The sequence below is a fragment of the Triticum dicoccoides genome, chromosome 7A (assembly GCF_002162155.2).
Source record: "Triticum dicoccoides isolate Atlit2015 ecotype Zavitan chromosome 7A, WEW_v2.0, whole genome shotgun sequence".
Classification (NCBI taxonomy): domain Eukaryota; kingdom Viridiplantae; phylum Streptophyta; class Magnoliopsida; order Poales; family Poaceae; genus Triticum; species Triticum dicoccoides.
Window position 1 is genome coordinate 43,032,114 of NC_041392.1, and position 19,973 is coordinate 43,052,086.

Here is a 19,973-nt window from a genome sequence, read left to right on the forward strand (position 1 = left end):
ACCAGACCGACCGACCGAACGAACCGAACCAAACCACCTTCCCGTCGTCTCCCTCCCCAACGCCGCGGCGAACTGACCCACCACCCCCAAACCCTCGCCGCCGATGGAGCAGCCGCCGTCCTCGCCGCCGCCCCCCGCGGCGGCCACGGCCACGGCTGCGCCTACACCCGCTCCCGCTCCCTCTTCCGCTCCCATTATCCTCTCGGACTCGCCTCCCGCGGCCGCGGCGGGGGAGCCCGCGCTGACCGCCGCGCAGAAGGCGCTCCGCTCCAAGCCGGCGCGCGCCCCCGAGGACCCCGACAAGAAGGTTCCCCTCCGTCACCCACCTCCTGTATTCGATATGCAGTAGCTTCTGTACGGCGTGCTTGCCCCGCATTGGGGGTTGGGGGGAGCTAGGGTTTTGACGGCCGTAGTCTGCGTGTCTGTGCCAGTATGTGGCTAGGCTAACCTGGGTCAGACGAATTATGCCGCATCATTCGTATGTGGTTTTCTGAAAATTGAATAGCTGCTAGAATGCTCATTGTTGCAGTTGAAAAATGAAGTGACGGCAAATGTGTGCAAGTGGACTTCCATTTGGAACGTTTGATCTGTTCTGCCCCGTGCTTGTAATTGAGTTGATGAGTATTATGACTTATGAGAGGCAGAATTGACTATAGTGTGCTGGCCTACTTGATCCAAGACATTAGGCATCCGTCAGTAATAAATCGCAAAATGAATGATGCTAGAATGTTTACTGCTGCAGTTGGGAAACGGTCAGAACGGGATCCAACACAAAGTTCTATTTAACTGTTGCGCTAAGTTACGGGCTGTGTAATCTGATAATGTGTTTGGTAACTCTGCATGCTGTTTTCTTAACCGGATTGTCATGTAGGTCTGTTCTGCTCATTCCCATGATTAAGTTGACGAGGATTGAGAGAATGGGTCGGAATATTTAGGCATGTAACTGAGTCAGTACCTTGTGTTTGGCAGAGGATCCTTCCTGTCATGCTAGTTGCTACCATGTCTTTGCATAGAACATCTTCTTAGTCTAACATATGGTGGTCCACTATAAAAGTTACCTGCTTCCTAGGCGTGAAGAACGTGGCAAGAACTAAGCATTTATAGGGGCACATCTTACAGTGATGCAAAGGCTCCTATATGATGTTTGAGGGATCGCACGATAGGATTCAGTTTTGTCACATTTCATCCGTTGTAGTTTTCATAGTTAGAGGCTAAGGCTACCCCCTCCGTTCCTAAATATAAGTCTTTTTAGAGATTTCAAATGGACTACAACATACGGATGTATATAGACATATCTTAGAGTGTAGATTCACCCATTTTGCTCCGTATGTAGTCTCTTGTTGGAATCTCTAAAAAGACTTACATTTAGGAACAGAGGGAGTAGACCTTATTGTCCTTCAAGCTGTAGTTTTCATAGGCATGTCAGTGAGCAAGTAACCATGTGTTTGGTAAAGAATTCTTTTGTCATAATAATTGCTACCATCTCCTTGCATAGAACAACAGCAGATTATCCTAAAGTTTAGTGGCCCTATAAAATCTCACCTGATTCCTATGCATGAAAAGCAGGGCAAGAACTAAGCATTTGTTAAAGTGCATCTTCCAGTTTTCTACAGACTCAAGTATGATGTTTGATTAATCACACAATAGGATTGAATGTTGCACATTTCATCCATCATTATTTTGATGATTAGACACTATTGATATGCAATCTATAATGATTTTCTGATTAATCGTTGCCAAAATCCCTTGAACAGAATAAGAAGCTCAAGGATGTGGAGATCAGTTTTCCAATTGTTTATGGGACCATTTCGTTTTGGCTTGGCAAAAAAGCAAGCGAGTAAGCATTTGCCTCACAGATACTTATTTTTGTTAATTTCATGAAATAAGCAAATGTTTACAACTTCAAACTGTAAACGCAGTGTCACATTTTTATGTTCTTACCTGTAGCAGAACTTGTCTGAAGAAAAAATGCTTTCCCCTTATAGGTACAACTCTCACAAATGGACCGTGTACATCCGTTCTGCAACAAATGAGGATCTGAGTGTCATAGTTAAGCGTGTGGTGTTTCAGCTTCACCCAAGTTTCACTAATCCAACAAGAGTTGTAGAGCAACCGCCTTTTGAGTTGTCCGAATCTGGATGGGGGGAGTTTGAGATTGCAATAACCCTTTATTTTCACAGTGATGTCTGCGAGAAGCGCTTGGACTTGTGAGTGCCGAAGTTCTTTTTGTCAACAGTGATTTTTTATTTGGGAGCAAATACTTAGGTGATACAACTGATGCAGGTTTCATCAGCTTAAGTTGTATCCGGAAGAGGACGCTGGACCTCAATCAACAAAAAAACCAGTTGTAGTGGAGACATACGATGAAGTTGTCTTCCCTGAGCCCACTGAAGCCTTCTTCTTGCGAGTGCAAAATCACCCTGCTGCTACTGTGCCCAGGCTACCTCCTGGTATAACATTGTCTTCTCCAGGTATGTGGCTTACTGGCTTGTACTTCCTATTTTCATAGTGGGAAATGGTGAAGTAGCATCTGAAGCTTTAAATCATCTAGGTCCTATGGAACTTATGCCACATGATAAGAAGCGTTTTGACACCAAGGATCATTCTCTGAGCCAGTGGTTCTCAAACTTCTCTGAAGCAGATGAACTATTAAAACTGGCTGCTGCTCGTCAACAGGTGAGAATCGGAGCTAGTAGTATTTGTCTTTATTAGGTGTGTATAATAGCTGGCAATGCCGGTAGAAGGCGTTATTTCCCCATGGGACATAGTCTAGCCACACGTGTAAGGTTCACTGCTGTAGAGACTTATAATTTTTCCCTTCTGCTGAGAGTTTCAGTCAGCGAATGTGTTTTAGGATAAGATGTATGCCAGTAATAGAAAACCCAGTGTCTAGTAGTGGAATCATCCATTCGTTCTGATATGCAGATCCTTGCCGTAACACTGGAAATACTTTGCTCCTGGTGTCACTTTCATAGAGACGTCACACTAGGAATTATTTGGGACCTTGAAACCATGTGGTGTTTCTGGTGGCTTTTATTCCATTTTGCTTGTTTAGTTACACGGTGTTGCATATCTATACTCCTATATAGTGTACCAATTTTGAAACATCAAACTGCTTCCCATAACATACAATCACAGCCGTTAACTATGTTGATCTGACGGTTGAGAGCGCCTGGATTCACAGTCTACAGTAGCATGTGGCTTTTCCACCATCTTCCAGAACAATACTGGCGTTGTGCCTCTGCCAGATGGTCTCCCTGAGCAGTGCAGCCGCATGCTGCTTTTTAGTCAACAGAGTAGCCGGATCTTCTATGGCTTGGAAGGAAAGCAATTGCTTGACATGTTGAAGTTGGAACTTAATACAGAGGTGTTGGCGTGTTGGCTATTTGTAACTTTATTATTTAGGAAAATAAAATGGGTGTAGGAGATACTTAATGCCCTAGGATTGGGCTCCTCTCATTTTCCCCCAGTAATTGCTTGATCTATGGAATTGGGATGCCGCTTCCTGTACGTAAAACTTTCTCCCGTTCTTGTGTTTGGAATGAGTATTCCCTCTGTAAAAAAATATATAAAAGCATTTAGATCACTAATATCCTTTTCTTTAGGGAAGATCACTAATACTTAATTGCTGGGCACACGGAGCATATCATCAGTTAGCAAATTGTGTATATTCTCACATGCGAAGCATGTACCATTTGCTAGTAATGGTTTGCGTACAAACCTGATAGAATATGCTTAGACATGAACAGTTAGTCGTGGAAAACAGCATCCTGTGATTTGAGTTGTTACCTTTTTGTTCCTCCAGGTGCAGGCTCACATTGCTAAGCTGAGAAGGCAGCTAAGCATGATAGAGGGAATGCCCCAGCAATCCAGAGTTATCTCTGGTCAGTAAAGTTAACCCTTTTTTTCCCTTCTGATTAGCAGTGATCACATTTGTCATATGCTGAAGGGTTTGAACTGATGATGAGCTTCATAATCTTCTATGTCCAGGTCCTGGTCAACAGTTTGGGCACGGCTAATGGAACGGTAGCTGCTGTAAGGAAGATGCTGAAACCTGATAACAACTCGCTAACAGAATGTGATGAATGTGTCTTCATTGACGTCTTAGGCTCGCAATTGATGTTTAGTGCTGGCCAGTGTGCATAAAGCGCAATCTATGGATTGTACCGCCTTTGTGCATTTTGAAATCAACGGGAGCATGGTGTACCTGCCTTAAATTATCACCCCCTGTTCTTTTTCTTTTATGTTCCAGTAGAAGCGTAGCACATCACAGGGGTGCAAAGTCTATTTTGCTGACATAATGGAATATGCTTTGCATTGTGTCGTACCAGTAAAGTAAGTGTTAATTTCCGAAATCATTTAACAGTCAAATTAAGAGACGCTAGTCTGACCGTTACTTGAAGTGGATACATATACTTGAAGTGGATACATATTAGAACATCTGGCGGTGAACAATAAGTTTAGCAAGTTTTTTTTAGGGGAATGCCATACGGCACACTTTATTTAAACTTCAGAAGAGTTGCATTGTTTATTACATCCTGCAAGCTAAAAGCTGGGGGATTACCCGCCCAAACTAATGGAGTATTCGAATAAAAAGCGTGTCTTGCAATGTTGTGCGCCCCCTTGGGCAATGCTGATATAAGAAACCAAACCAAATTTCAATGATCCCATTGCTAGCTTCGTCAGGTCTGAGAACTAACAACATCCATCTTTCATGGACCAAGAGGCAGTCAAAAGATCTCAAAAGGCAAAACACGTCCCAAAATAACATGTTCGGTTTGGCTGCAAGCCATCCCACTCTCTATTTAATATTCCCAAATGATAAATGCCACACGTCAGGTGGTGTGTTTTCTTATGGCAATTCCTATCAAGGCCCTTATAGAAAGCAATAGAAGTGCCCTCTATGGCTCTAACAGCCGATGCACTCAGTACTGGATGCGCCGATGGGTCATTTTGGAGCGGGCGCGTGGCGGCATGCGGCGGTGCGAGCCGAATCCTAGCTCCGGCCGGCCGGCGCCTCCACTTCTCTGGCCAACGACGAGCTGGCGGCTGCACTCAACGGCCTTCGATGCCGCGGGAGTCCTGCCGGCTGCCGTTCTGGAGTGCCTGCACGAGGTGGCCGTGCCGCCGTGGAGCGCCTGTACGAGGTCGAGTCGGTGAGGACCGGAGGAGCCTGCTGCTCGCGCTACCTAGGGTAGGATTGGTGGTGGCGCTTCTGTGCTGGCTCGAACGAGGAATAGCCCAAGGCCGGAAGCACGTCTATTGCCTTTTTCTTTTTTCCAAGTAACTCACGTCTATTGGCTGGGCGCTGGGACTAGTTGGGCTGGGTCGAACGCATACTGGATTACTACTAGTAGTGAAAAACATCGTTTTTTCTGGAGGGCAGGCTTCAGCTAATTGAAAGGCAGGAGGAAGGATCCAAGGAATGGCTTTTTGCACCTCATGACCGTCTTGATAAGGAGTCTTTTGTACGGCTGATTGTAACCATGTGGGCGATTTGGGCAGCGAGGAGGAAAGCGATTTATGAAGATATATATCAATCACCGCATGCCACAAATGGTTTCATCACAAGCTATCTGGCTGAAGTTAATGCAATCAATTCAAAATTGCCAAAACCGAGTACTGCGGCCATTCCAAGACCAAACCAGTGGCAAGCACCGGCAGCGGACTGTGTGAAGGTTAACGTTAATGCTGCGGTGTCAAGACGAGCTAAATGTGGTGCCGTGGGTGCTGTATGCCGCAGTGCGGATGGGACATTCTTGAGAGCTTCTGTAATGGTCCTTAATTTTATTGCAGAACCACAGACTTTGGAGGCGATTGCAATCAAAGAAGCACTATCTCTCTCAGATGATCTCTATGAAAGGAGGATACATGCGGCCTCGGACTGCAAGGTAGTGGTGGAAGACTTGAAGAAGGGGAATGCATCCGTGTATGGGGCAATTATACAGGAGATAATACGACACTCCTCGGATTTTGATTTTTATAAATTTAGCCATGAATTTAGGAGCTCGAACTTCGAAGCTCACAACTTAGTGAAGTATGCTTTATCTCTCCAGAGTGGCCGCCATGTTTGGTTAGGAATGCCTGGAGATCTTACTTTCGTCCCTGTAAACATTGTGACGAATTAATAAAAACTTTGCGAGGTTGTCTAAAAAAAAGCTAATTGAAGCCTGCCCACTGGACTTGCCACTGCACATGACTATGACCGTATCGATGTACGTACCATTTTCTAGTTAGGGTTTGTTTTCCTTCCGGCGACGCCTAGCCCCTCTCCGTCCGCTGATTGCCGGTGTCCTCGGACTCTCGGCTAACGCGGCTGGTGGAAGCGTGACGGGTTTCGCCCGCCCGCGGAATTCTTCTTCTCGGGCAAGAGATCTAACGGAAGGCTCAAGGTGTAGTGTGTTGATATGCGGTCAGGGCACGTCATTACGATTGTAGGTGTAGCGACATTAGTTGCCAAGAAGGTGGCTTCGGATTCATGCATGTATTTGTTTTGTTGGGTTCTATGCAATAATATAATAAATAGTTTTATGCATCGCTTTGACGCAGAGGCCGGGGGTATTCCCCCTTCTCGAAAAAAAGACTGACTGTGCAGTGGCGGGGTGATACTGGGGGCAAGCTGCGGTAGCCATGTCATGGAGAGAGTGATCACAAGGTGTTCGAGGGTATGTTGCACTAAGGTTATCCTAAATAACACCTCCAAAATTATTGGCATGGTTCTTCTTGCAAAATATGGCCTAGTCAGCAGAAGACCTCAGCAGTAGTGACATGTTTACTCATAAACTAAAGTCTTGTCACCACTTAATAACATTTTGAAGAGTTGTGTGACCAAAGTACTCATCTGGCGAGAGTTGTGTGAATAATGGTGCATTTATCTCATACTATAGTACAATATACCATAGTATTGGAACAAGTACATGGGAGCGGACGTTTGGCTCCCGGAGCCATGGAGGCCTTTTTTTGAAAACAAATCAAAATTCAAACTTTTTGGTTGCAAAAAATCTGAAAAAAATTGTGCTAGTAAACAAGTATATTATGTATATGTGTGTAAAATTTCAGAATGAAAAACGTTGAAATGTGACCTGTACAAAAAAGACAAATTCATGGCCTGGGAGGATGAATAGTATCATGTGTTAAAAAGCCCCTGATTTATCTTTTTTGCACAACCCTCATTTCAACTTATTTTTCCCTGAAAATTTACACACATGTGGGTTATGCCTTTATGTATATGTGTGTTTTTTTCAGAATTTTTTGATACGTAGAAAATATGAAATTCGACAAAATTCAAATTTTTCAAAAGTATAATAATAACACTATCCGCAAAGACAATATCCGCAAGTACATGCAGTATAATAATAACACTTTTTCTGCGATGTACTTGAGCTTTCCTTCCTTGCATGAATGTAACAATTTGTTATACAAAGAAAACACCTGGGTTCAACACAAGAACACCACAACTCCAAGCATGATACACTTTACATGTTGCATTAAACCAAGCACTAATAGCAAAGGTAAAAATGACATAATCCTATAACTGTGCATACAAGTTATTGCTAGTGAGATGGGACCAGTGGGCAACTGAACATTGAGTTGTACTATCAAAAAATGCATAATCCCATCACTTTGCACGATGGTATTATTAAAGAAGAATGCATAATTGTGGTTTTCATGCTCTTTAGTTGTTTAACCTCCATCTTGTGCTAGCCTTCGTTGTACTAAGCATGAATTCTGCTTCTGCATTTCAGTCTTTTGCTAGCCTTCGCATGTACTAGTCATGGGCACATAAGAAGAAAAACTGAATGACACTTCGCAGTTGGAGATCATTTTCCATGCAACTCTATGTTCAATCATCAACAGTTAGGAGAGATAACTGAAAATTATAATTCAAGTACTATGGACCATATTTGGTTACCAAGAAAATCGGAGAGTTGGCCAATCCTTTGGGTCTGCCCTTTTCTACCCAATTCATCTGGTATTTCATGTTTTTCGACTCAAGCAATGTATTGCTCATCATCATCAGGGTCAACCGGCTCTCCCTGCTCCTGATGCTCTTCTCCAAGTTCATGTACATATTCTTCAACCCTCCGTTCTTCAACAAGGTTATTGCACCATTTTTCAAGTGCTAGCTAGTGCAATGGAGTGGAACTGTTGCTGCATTTGTGACATGGAAAGTCCCATACTCTCTTTGCAAGCAAATTGGCCTGCAGGCCAAAACTGGGTCCAATGAACCCTGAAACATCATAGCGGTATAAATACACTAGTCGTATCCAGTGCAGAGGCAAGGAGGGCTGGCAGGGGTGTTGCCCCCCTATGCTCCCACAAACACACCTACTCCTCCTCCTAATTCTCTACTTATATGAGAAAATTATCTATATTTAGATGATTTGGCCCCTCCTAACATTATATGGCATGTTTGGCCCATTAGTCGTTGCGTTCGAGCTTCTTGGTGAAGAAGGAATGGCCCTTGGAAGGATTGTATTAACCATGAATAGATGTGAGAGTGGTCGGGTAGATAACATCTCTACATTGCAAATTCCTGGATATAGTCCTTCCAAATTCTTTCTCTTCTTCTCTAATTCCAGTGAGATTCGAGTGCATGTTCCACTAACATGTACGTGTTAAAAACTGTGTTCATACTAATAAACGGTTTTCATACTCATAAAGTGCTAGGAACAAACTAATGGTTTGCTGGTTAGAAGAGCAGTGGTACCTCCAGCCCAGGAGAGATCAATCCCCGAGCTTGACGCTTTGGTGTCTCACTAATGTAGATTATCTTTTCAGCAAGAGACGACGTTCTCCTTGATAGCGAGGTGACCGTACTGACTTTGTCAATTTTCAAACTCCGTAACTTCGACCCATCCTTCAGCAAATGATGCAAATATGTAAGATAAGGTCCCTGCTTCGGTTCTAGTACGTGTATTTTGATGACATGGCACTGTATTGGTTGTAACCGATCTGGAAATTTTTGTAAACAGAATGGCTATATTCGTGAGATCTTACGTGGAGATATGTGCAACTTTTGTAAATTGCACATCCCTTCCTTCCTTCTCCCTCAGCCGTTCCATACTTGCAAATATGATCAAGATAAGGTTCATGCGGTTTGGTTCCGGTACGTGTATTTTGATGACGTGGCGCCGTATTGGTTGTATCCCATCTGGAAATTTTGTAAATGGGATTGATATATTCATCTTTATCTTTATCTTTACCTAATATTAAAGGGAGCATTGTTTCTCCACTTTTTTTCGTTTGTGGTGGGACTAGATATATTTTCGTCCGTCATGGAACCAACGATTTTCGTTCGTAGCAAAAAATCACGACTTTTAATTAAAAGAAACAACTGGCAGTGGCAAAACATAAAAAAAAATAACAAAAGTCTATGCCCTAAGTGGAATCAAACACAACACCTCGCGTCGCGAGTTAACCACGCCCCTAGGCAGTGTAATTCTTCAATTTGTTGTCTAAAAATTGCAGGTCCGCTTATATAAACTATATGCAGTGAAAGATGTAAACCTTTTGAATTTTAAATGTGATTTTATTTCCAAAAGAGTAAATAGTTCTGAAAAAAAACAAAAAATGTTAACAAATTTTTAGAGACTTGAACATTTCTCGAAACTATGAACAACTATTTGAAAATGCAAACATTTATTGAAAAACAGGAACATAATTGAAAAATGGGAACATTTTCTGAAATTATGATTTTTTTTTTCAAAATGCAAACATTTTGTGAAATTCCACTAAGAATTTACGAACAAGTTATGAAAACACAATTTTTTGGAATTTATAAACAAAACTTGAAAACAGAATTTGTTTTCTAAATAAGTGAACATATTTTGAAATTGTGAACAATTTTCGAAAACCCAATTTTTTATGAAATCCCCTGAACATTTTTCAAATTTGCGAAGAAAATTGGAAAACATGAACTTTTTTCAATGATTGAACAAAATTTGAAACAGAAACATTTTCTGAAATCACAAACATTTTTAAAATCTATGAAAAAATATAAATGAGAATAATTTTAGAAATTTCAAACTTTTTGGAGATTGCGCAAACATTTTAAAATTTCTGAACATTTGTTGAAAAAAAAACTACCTTGAGTGAGTAAATTGAGCTAGTTCGTACTTGTGTCTATTACCTCCATCCATTATTATTAAGCCAGGGCAATGTGTAGGTTCGTTGTTTTTGGGTCGTTCGTGAAAAATGCCTGATTTAATCTCTCCAGCAACAGAGCACCAGCCAATGTATACGATGGGTTTTCTTTCCTCCAATTGGAAGCTGCTTCTTCATGCGGTCACCGGCTACAATTTGATGTATTTAATCTTCATGTGAGATTATCACTTGGTCGTAGAGTTTTGGCCGCTAGGCCCTTCAAATCCAGACGAGAGGGTTTGTTTACGTATCAAATTAAATAATCGCACTCTCATTTTTTACACTAAATTTCATCAATTTATATACATTTGCAAGTTGTATGAAAAATCAATAAACCGCTCCAGGAAATAGTGAGTGAAGAGTGGGTCCCGATTATCCCTAGAGAAACCAATACACCATTGTGTTGTTATAAATGAGCAGGAAGGATTTAACTCCGCATTTCTCAAAAAGAAGAAATTAACTCCCAATGCTTTGGATGCTTTGTACGCTGGATTGTAGGTAAACATGAGATAGGCGGTATATTATGGGATAGTGGGAGTATGATATAACTTAACATATAATTGCAATCGGGCTGGATGGTCAACTTTTCTCCGGTGCAACGTACGGGCATATGTGCTAGTAAGATCTTACGTGGAGATCCGCGGAACTTTTGTAAATTGCACATCCCTTCCTTCCTCCTCAGCCGTGTCTTTTTCTCCTCCATGGTTGTTTTGTGGAACAGTTGGCGTGCACAGCGCTTATAATCAGTCAACAGCATCTCCGTGACTGGTGACTCCATCTTTCACCCCTCGTCTCCTACCACGTCCATGTCTGTGTACATGGTCATGTCCAGTCCAGAGCTCTCTCCTTGCGCAGCCCGAAGCCCCGAACCATTTTCGCCACTTCCTTGTGTCGACGAGCTCTAAGCGGGCTCACTGCCGCGGCTGCCACCTCTCCCTCGCACACCAAGCCCCACGCTCTCCTCGCGCCCACGGGACACGGATGCCACCGTCGAGACACAGCCTCTCGTCAAGCGAATCAGACCTGTCCTCGACGCCACCGTCGGAGTGCACCATGACGGTCTGAGACCTGGCCAGCCTCTGCATCTGTCTTGTGGGGCGTGCCGTCGTACTACCTCACTGGCAGTCTCTTCGACCTCGGCTTGTCGGCGTTCCAGGGCCTCGCCACGGTCGCCTTCGACAACCTCGCCGCCCTCGTGCACCCGGACGTGCTGGCGGTCGCTTAAGAGCTGCCGTTCCTGGAGAGCGCGCGCGCGCGCACACGTCCCGGCCGTCATCCGCGTTCTTTTGCTGCGGGTGGTTGTGGTTCGGTATCGAGTCTTGGATCTCAGGCCGCGCCGTGTTCCTTCTCCTGCCGTCAGCTCTCAAGGTGTACCTACCAGTCACTGGCTCACGCTGGTGCCCGGCCTCGTGGCGGCGCCGCTCGACTTTCCATGCAGTGGGCGGCGGCGGCGTCATCATGAACAACCTGGACGGCATCCGCAAGCTCGAGACGAGAGGTACTCGACGCCGGTGCTCATGTCCACGCTGCTCACATGGGCCTACGTGGTCGCGCGGTGCCGCCCCGACGTCACCGAGTCTTGCAGCTACGCTGCGTGCCTCGCCACTGCCGTCTGGCACCGGCACGACGCCTGCTTCCTCCGCTACTCCGACAACGCGAGTGGCGGGAAGGCGGTGGTTACCCGTTGCCACCACGTAGTGCATGTACATAAGTCGCTGGGACAGTCCGGCCGTTGGCCGGCGGCTTGGTCAACGGCCTGGCAAGGTGCATTCGCGCTGGCCGACTGCCTCCTAGGCGCGCTCGCCGCAGTGGATGCAGCTGGGCGGTGCGTGCGCGGCCGGGCGTCCACCTGAGGACGCGCGACCGTGCGTCGGTCAGTCGGTGGATGTTTTTTTTTTTTTTTAGAAAAGGAGCATGACCCCCGGCCTCTGCATCTGGGAGATGCATACGGCCACTTTATTGATTATTCTCGAGGACCTTACAAAGTATTACAACAATATGCCTGAATCCGCCATCTTGACAACATATGCCACTACTCCTATCCATATGATGAAGGGGTGCTACCTGGGCCACATACCCGGTCTACTCACCTAAACCTATCATCAAAAGCCAGAAGCTCCAGCCTAGCCACATACCGGGTCTGGGGCATAAACTGGTCTGACGCACTCACATGTGTCGTCGCCGCCATCTTTCATAGGTCCGTCTTCAGAGCAGATATTGAGGCTTCTACCTTGTCAGGCCACTCCGTCATCGACGCCACCTTGACGCCAAACAACTACCTCCACCTGCGCGAGTCCATCCCCGCGCATCGGGCGCCGAGTCTCCACTGCACCACGCCGCCGAGATTCGCCGTCATCAATGTGAAGGATGAAGTACCGCTCCGCCAATAAGGCACCCGCTGGTCCCTCGATCCCGTGTACGCCTCCAAGAATGACGCCCCCAAGGAGGAAACGACACCAACGCGTCGCCATCATCCGATCAACTGATCTAGGGTTTCCCCCGGAGGTAGCGGATAGAGGTCTAGAGCTTCTCCACGGCGATGCCTTCAAGAAGGTAATGACACCACAGGGTGCCACCAACGCCTGTCTTGGCAACAAGCCGAGCACAAGGTTTTCACCCGGATCCGCTCGAAGAACCTCCATCACGTATTGTGCGCACGGGTCGCCGCCGATCTGAGCCGCCGCACATCGAGCAAGCCGCACCGGGCAGATCGGATCTGTCCGGAGGGCAAACCACACATGGCGCCGACCCAACCACCAGGCCCTCCATACCGCCACCGCCGATCCGAGGACAGATGGTCCGCCGCTGCAGATCCGGCCACCACCGCCGAACGCAGCCAAGGCCGCTGCCCGACGCAGGGCCGGCCGCCGCAACCGCCACCACCACCGCCCTAGGACGAGGCCGCCGCCGCGCTGCCGCCGGTCAAGGCAGGCCCGCCACGCCACGGAGGCCAGATCGGCCGTGCCACCTCACGCCGCGGAGCTCCGCACCATCCCCATGGCGCGGGAGAGAGGAAAGGCCCCCGCCACCACCGTCAGCCCCCGGGCAAAAGGCCGGCGGCGTCCTTCGGCGGCGGCGGAGGGAGGGATGGAAGGAGGGGGAGCCCCGGCGGCTAGGGTTGGGATCCCGCCCGAGTCGCCCGGGCGGGGGCGACGCGGTGTCAGTCGGTGGATGTAGCTGGGCTAAGGATTTGGAAGGCGGAAGAGGAGGTCTTGATGTCCGCTGCGTTGCCGATCGACGGTCGCCGGAGAAGAGGACGACGGTGACCACTGACCAGGTCGTCGATTCGAGGCATTCGACCATGCCGGCGCCGGTGATCGCGTCCTTCCCACTGACGCGCGTTCAGGTCGACTGAATCAAGGACGAGGCGCCAGCTTCTTATGCTCCGGCGGGCCAGTCGCCGCGCCGCGTCCACTCGCGGATCGCCGTCTCTGCATGCAGGTGTCTTTCACGGACAGAAAGATTTCGTGCACGTGCGTGCGCTGCGTAAGCGCCAATGCCATGATCGTTGTAGTCGGCTCGGCCCAGAACGGGAGCGTCTCCTGTCGTCGTTGCTCCAGCACTCCGGCACCACCGCGAGCAATAGGTATGGCCACCCGCCCGCTGGCATCGCCCTCGCCGCCGCAGCGCCAGGCAGTGAAGTTGTTCCGCTCGCGCTCCAACGAGGAGAACCGCGGAGGTCGCATGTCCTCCATTGATTCATCCTCACTCGGCGAGGCAGGGACGACGGGAGGTAGAAGAAGATCACAGCTGATCACAGCGTGGCATGATCGATCTGATACTGGCATACAGCTGGAGGAAGCTGGCGAGAGCTGTGTTGTGTCAAGCTGTACCTTGGATCACTGTCATTAGCTTTGGTATGTTCTCAAATCTCAATCCGCAGGGATGCGTATGTGGCAAACCATGCTTCAGACAATATTAGTCAGCTGACTGATAAAGTGATAATGTCTATGCCTGCCGCTCTGGATCTGCAAGTGTTTATAATTAGTTTGTTGAAGACTGGACACATTCTCATGTTTGTTATCATGCCTTGGTCACAAGGCAATCAGTTTGTCCATTTCATAAGTTAAATCTTTTTCTGATGGAATTTCGTAAGTTAATCTTATCACTTCCATAAATCTTTGAGCAGGTTATAAGTTAAATTGCTGGTGCGAGACAAAACTGAAATACACAAAAAAACTACTAGCAACTTGTCTTGTGGAAGAGTGGAACAGACAATGCTTGTGTTGTGATCGAGAACAGACAACACCATTCTTTTTGTTAGTGAGCAATCCCATTTCCTATGCCTCACATGCAACATGCTTCTTATTAACCTGCATACACAAGTTATTTCAGACTATGCTTGTTGTTTTCTCTGACAACACACGGAAGCACCCTGTGCAAAACACAGTTTTTTTTTTCTCTTCTAAATATAAGAGCAGGATGACACTGAATGAACTAAATTCAACTTAGACTCCAATGGTCAATATGATTGCAGTCCGCTGAGTGGTTGATTTGCAAAGATTGCCTCATCTATTATCTATTAATTAAGCAGAAGAGAATTATGGGATGTGTGTCTGACAGCCAATGCAAACCTAGTTGCAATCAAATCATTAAATAACTAGCAGGGTTGCATCAAAATCATGCAAACCGAGTTACCATCAAATTCATGAGTAATTAGCAGGGTTGCATCAAACCATGCAAACCGAGTTGCAATCAAATTCACAAGTAATTAACAGGGGTTGCATCAGACATTGACACAAGAGGAGATTGAAACCATCACTCATCAATAAAGTTGCACATGAAAGGTTACCTACGGAAACAGATATAATCACAGTACAATGTTCCCTCTATCATTGGTACAAGGCTACAATCATGATCCAGAAGGAGAGCACCATATGCTTCATATGATCAAGTAGGTTCAGCAGCTCCTTGTGCAGGAAATGGCTTTCGGCAATCAGGAGAAAGACAATGCTTTGAGAAACCACATCTAAGCAAACTGATACATGATTGAAGTGTAAAATTGCAAAAACAAAATCCTGGAGATGCATGGAACACTTCATCAAGTGATGTGTACACCAAGAACCAAAAATACAAACAATGCCTCAGGTTTGTCGATTGATGTCATCTTCTCAAGAGGTTCTCCCTGAATTAGCATCCATTTTGCATACAGAAACATCATTAGCAAAACCGTAAGTAATTACAATGCAGCAAGATATCATGAACTGAGGGCAGAGAAAAAAAAGGTATAAACCAATGGAAGAGGGCATTCCATTTGTTTTCAATCACATCCCAAACAATTCAAAATAGGATGATGTTTCTTTGTGGTTCCGGAAACCTTTGTGATTCAAAATAGGACTGCACTAGAAAGTCATCACAAACCTTTGTTGCCAAATAAGAAATCACACACGTCAGTTCACCACAATATTATACGATGTCTCAGATTTGTCAATATTTTGCAGACAGAACCATCACTGGAGCACCACAGATTTAAAATGGCATGCCACAAAGGCAGTTCGGTTGCTAAATACAAAACCACACATCTCAATCCAACCTTACTACTAAAATCACAAGGCACTAAAGAGGATCAAAATATACAATGTATCAGGTTTGTTGAATTATGTCATTATTATGTCTGCTTCATCAAGAGGTTCTCCCAGAAACAGGGGCTTGAATCCACAGAAGATCCATTTTGCAAACAGAGTCATCATTGGAACACCGAACACCAAAAACAATGCAGTAGCTAAATACAGAATCACACCCAATCCAACCTTACTAATATATTATATATGCTTCCTCAAGAAGTTCTGCCGGATACAATGATTTGAGTCCCCAGGATATCCATTTTGCTCACATCAACGAACACCACTTCTTCAAGATAGGCATAAGGTAAGATAGTACCCGATAGCTACTGCATTTCTTACACCAGATACTCAGATATGAAAACCTAAACGGATAACATGGATACATATAACTACGACGATACTAGCAGTCTCGGGCGGAAGATATTAGGCGGAGAAGTCGGCCCAGTTTGGCGGCTCGGGGACCTCCTTCTGTGGAAGGGAAGCGGGAGCAACGTACCCAACCATCCCCTCCGTTGCGTACGGCGCGTCCTTGATGAAATCTCCGACTGCTTCTGCCAGGTCCTCGCCCATGCCTTCGACGTTCTCGCACATAGTACCTTCTATCCACATGGCGATGCCCGCGAGGGTCCCGGGGATGACGACGGGTGGGCCTTCCGTGGACTCGCCAGAACCATTCCCGGCCTCGCCGCCGCCGCCGCCCTTGGTGTGCAGAGGCTCGCCGCCGTCGCCGATGCCCGCCTTGGTGCCGCGGTCGCCGCCGCCCGCCTTGGCGCCGCCGTCGCCGATGCCCGCCTTGGCGCCGCCGTCGCCGACGCTCGCCTTGGTGCTCTGCCGGCGCACAGCCGCCGGCTTGAATGCGTTGCGAACGCGCATCCAGCCGGCGCGGTGCATTTTCTCCGGTGGGTCTTTGGTCGGTGGCGGCGGTGGGGGAGGAGGATGGGGAGAGGTAGGGTTAGTTTTACTAGCAAAAGGGCCCGTGCGTTGCAACGGGAGAAAAAAATTCATAATTTCCAATGATCACGATCACATTTCGTTGCATCACCGAGATACAATATCTCTCTCAATTTCTCGAAATAATGAACATTTTGAAATTATGAACAATTTGTTAAACTCATGCACATATTTGAAATCGCAAACAACATACTATTACAAATTTCTGAACATTTTCTACAATCAAGAACATTTTTTCAATTTATGAATATTTTTTAGTATTTACAAACATTTTTTAAAAATTGTGAACATTTTTAAGCAATTTTCCTGAACTGACAAACATTCTATAATCGATGAACTTTTTTAGAAATTGGGTGGAATAGTTATTGAATTTGACGAACTTTTTTGGAAATGCCCGTGCGTTGCAACGGAAAAAAACTATCAAGTTATACATGTGTGGTAGATATAAAAGAGTATGAATCAAATTCACAAAGTATATACAAATGATGTCATGATGAGATAAGACACTTTTAAAATGTAATTTCAAAAACGAACAATATGATGCTCATCAAGACTTGATTTTTTAAGGCGCCACAACAAAATATTTTGTGGCTGAGCAAACTGCATTGACGGACCCTGCCTGAGCTATACTGATAAATAAAGTGTCTCGCCTGGACTTAGCGTAGCGGTGTTTACCATAACCACTATTGTGATATGAGAATAAGCATAACTGTGTATGGAAGCAAAATAGACATTTAGTCATTTTAATATAGCTTACAAAAACAAACCCTTAGAAAGTTATGTCAATTTTGTTGGGTTCAGCGTTGTACAAAACACGGAAACCCTTTTTTACCCAACGCGAAGGACTAAATAAAATCATAAAACGAGCTATATAGATCTCCTAATAAAACCTTTATGGAAGCTACAATTAGTTTTGTTCATTATTTACGGATGTGTTTTAATTTTTGTGAACATTTTCTAAAAGCTGATGGACATGATTTTTAAATTCTTGAATATGCTTTGAATATTGGCTCATTTAAAAAAACATGAACATTTTTTATTTCATGAAATCATTTGAAATCGTGATTTGTTTATAATATGTGAGCAATTTTTTTAGTCATGCACATTTTATGATTTTTCGAATATTTTTTAAATTCACAAACAGTTTACCATTTTCCTACTTTTTTTCAAAACTCGCAACTGTTAGATATTTTGGAAATCCGAAATTAATTTTGAGATAAAAAACCAAAACAGAAATAAAAAGGTAAAAAGAAATAAAAAATAGGGGGCGCCACGAATCCGAAATTAATTTTTAGAGAAAAAAACAAAATATACTTCATGAAAATTCATTTGAAATCGTGATTTGTTTATAATATGTGAGCAATTTTTTAAGTCATGAACGTTTTGTGATTTTTCGAATTTTTTTTAAATTCACAAACAGTTTACCATTTTCCTACTTTTTTTCAAAACTCGCAACTGTTTGATATTTTGGAAATCTGAAATTAATTTTGAGATAAAAAACCAAAACAGAAATAAAAAAGTAGAAAGAAATAAAAAATAGGGGGCGCCATGAATCCGAAATTAATTTTTAGTGAAAAAAATAAAATATAAATAAAAAAAAGATATAGAAAACAGGGGGCGCCACGACCCGCAGATGGGCTGGCCCATTACTGCGCTTAAGATGGGTAAAAAGAAAGAGAAAAAGCGTGAGAACCAGGTATCGAACCCTGGTCTCCTGTGTGGAGCATTGTAGCCTTAGCCATCGCGCTACTCATGCATTGTTGGTATTATATCATATCCACATTTAATAACAGAACCCGGAAGCGATATTACAAATTAAAACGAATCGTTTTTGCCACTTACGGGTGGCATTGGTGGGTAATTTATGCCAAATTCGAGGGCAATTTCTATGACGTACGGGCAGAAGCACTATTTGCTTTATTAGTAGGTAAAGATAAAGATACGGGACACTAATCCGTAGCCGCTACGCAATCTCTTCGTTGGGCCAGATGGGTAGGCCGAGCCTAGCGGGGCCGCGATCCTCTCTCACGCGCTTGCCGACTTGGCCTGGCCCAACAACACAGGCCGATGGTCATCGCTCGGGGAACTCCTAGTCAGCGCCTTCAGCGCCGCGCAAGCTAACCGGCGCCTGCAGCCGCGGCTGGATGGGCCGGCCCACAATGGCGCGGCGAGAAAAAAGGTGGCCGAAAAAACTACTATCAATCGGGATCGATCTAGCGCCCTCACGCTTCCAAAGAGCGAGGCTAACCACTTGACCAGCCAAACTGTAGTGATTATTTAGAGCGTGATGTTTAAAAGAATAGAAACACAGACACATTATTAAGTTCGCGTAATCAAAAAATAGTTCAACAAATAAAAAAGTTCATGTATTCAAAATAAAGTTCACAGATTCAAAAGATTTCATCGATTTTCAAAAAATGTCCATCGAACAATAAAATTAGTTCATCAATTTGAATAAAAAAGTTCATCAATTTGAATAAAAAAAGTTCATCAGTTTGAATAAAAAAAGTTCATCAAATTTGAAAAAAGTTCATCTAAATTGAAAAAAGTTCATGTATTCAAAAACAAGTTCACAGATTCAAAAGAATTCATCGATTTTCAAAAATGTTCATCGAACAATGAAAGTAGTTCATCGATTAGAATAAAAAAAGTTCATCAATTTGAAAAAAGTTCATCAGATTTGGAGAAAGTTCATTAGTTTTGAAAAAAGTTCCTCATCGTTGAAAAAAAGTTCATCAACGTTGAAAAAAAGTTTACCGATTTTGAGAAAAATTTCAAACAAATGAAAAAGTTCATCAAATTTGAAAAAAAAAGTTCATCAATTTTGAAAAAGGTTCAAGAGTTTCAAAAAAACAGTTCATGGATTTTGAAAACAAGTTCATCTATTTGAAGAAAACAATTACGGATTTGGAAAAAGAAAGAAGAAAAGAACAGAGAAAAAAGAAAAAGAAAGGAAAAAGGAAAAATAGAAGGTATAAATGGACGAAAAACGTTTTTGTTATCACAGTTAGTGAGGTAGTCGAGTTGGTGACGCCACGAGCACTGATAACCAGCGATGCAGTGTTCCAATCCTAGCTCGCGCTGTGTTTTTGCAGTTTTCCATAGAGTTTAGAGAGCGGAAGAAAAATGAAAGATGGGCCGGCTTACGAGTTAGTGAGGTAGTCGAGTTGGTCACGCCACGAGCACTGATAACCAGCGATGCAGTGTTCCAATCCTAGCTCGCGCTGTGTTTTTGCAGTTTTCCATAGAGTTTAGAGAGCGGAAGAAAAATGAAAGATGGGCCGGCTTACGAGATCCTGCTGTAGGCGCCGG

At 44.5% G+C, this 19,973-nt stretch overlaps 2 protein-coding genes across 2 annotated transcripts; one reads left to right on the forward strand and one right to left on the reverse strand.

Moving 5' to 3' along the window:
* The first annotated feature begins 29 nt into the window (after positions 1-29).
* On the forward strand, positions 30-4,355 carry LOC119331568 (transcription initiation factor TFIID subunit 14b-like). The gene is made up of 7 exons (XM_037604731.1): positions 30-307; positions 1,755-1,837; positions 1,986-2,207; positions 2,284-2,471; positions 2,552-2,676; positions 3,806-3,884; positions 3,991-4,355. Exons 1-7 carry the CDS (start codon positions 104-106, stop codon positions 4,017-4,019), a joined length of 930 nt encoding a protein of 309 aa, XP_037460628.1. The 5' UTR covers positions 30-103; the 3' UTR covers positions 4,020-4,355.
* Positions 4,356-15,877: 11,522 nt separating this feature from the next.
* On the reverse strand, positions 15,878-16,637 carry LOC119330374. The gene is made up of 2 exons (XM_037603481.1): positions 16,507-16,637; positions 15,878-16,452 (listed from the first exon to the last, which is right to left on the reverse strand). Exons 1-2 carry the CDS (start codon positions 16,599-16,601, stop codon positions 16,134-16,136), a joined length of 414 nt encoding a protein of 137 aa, XP_037459378.1. The 5' UTR covers positions 16,602-16,637; the 3' UTR covers positions 15,878-16,133.
* Positions 16,638-19,973: the final 3,336 nt, after the last annotated feature.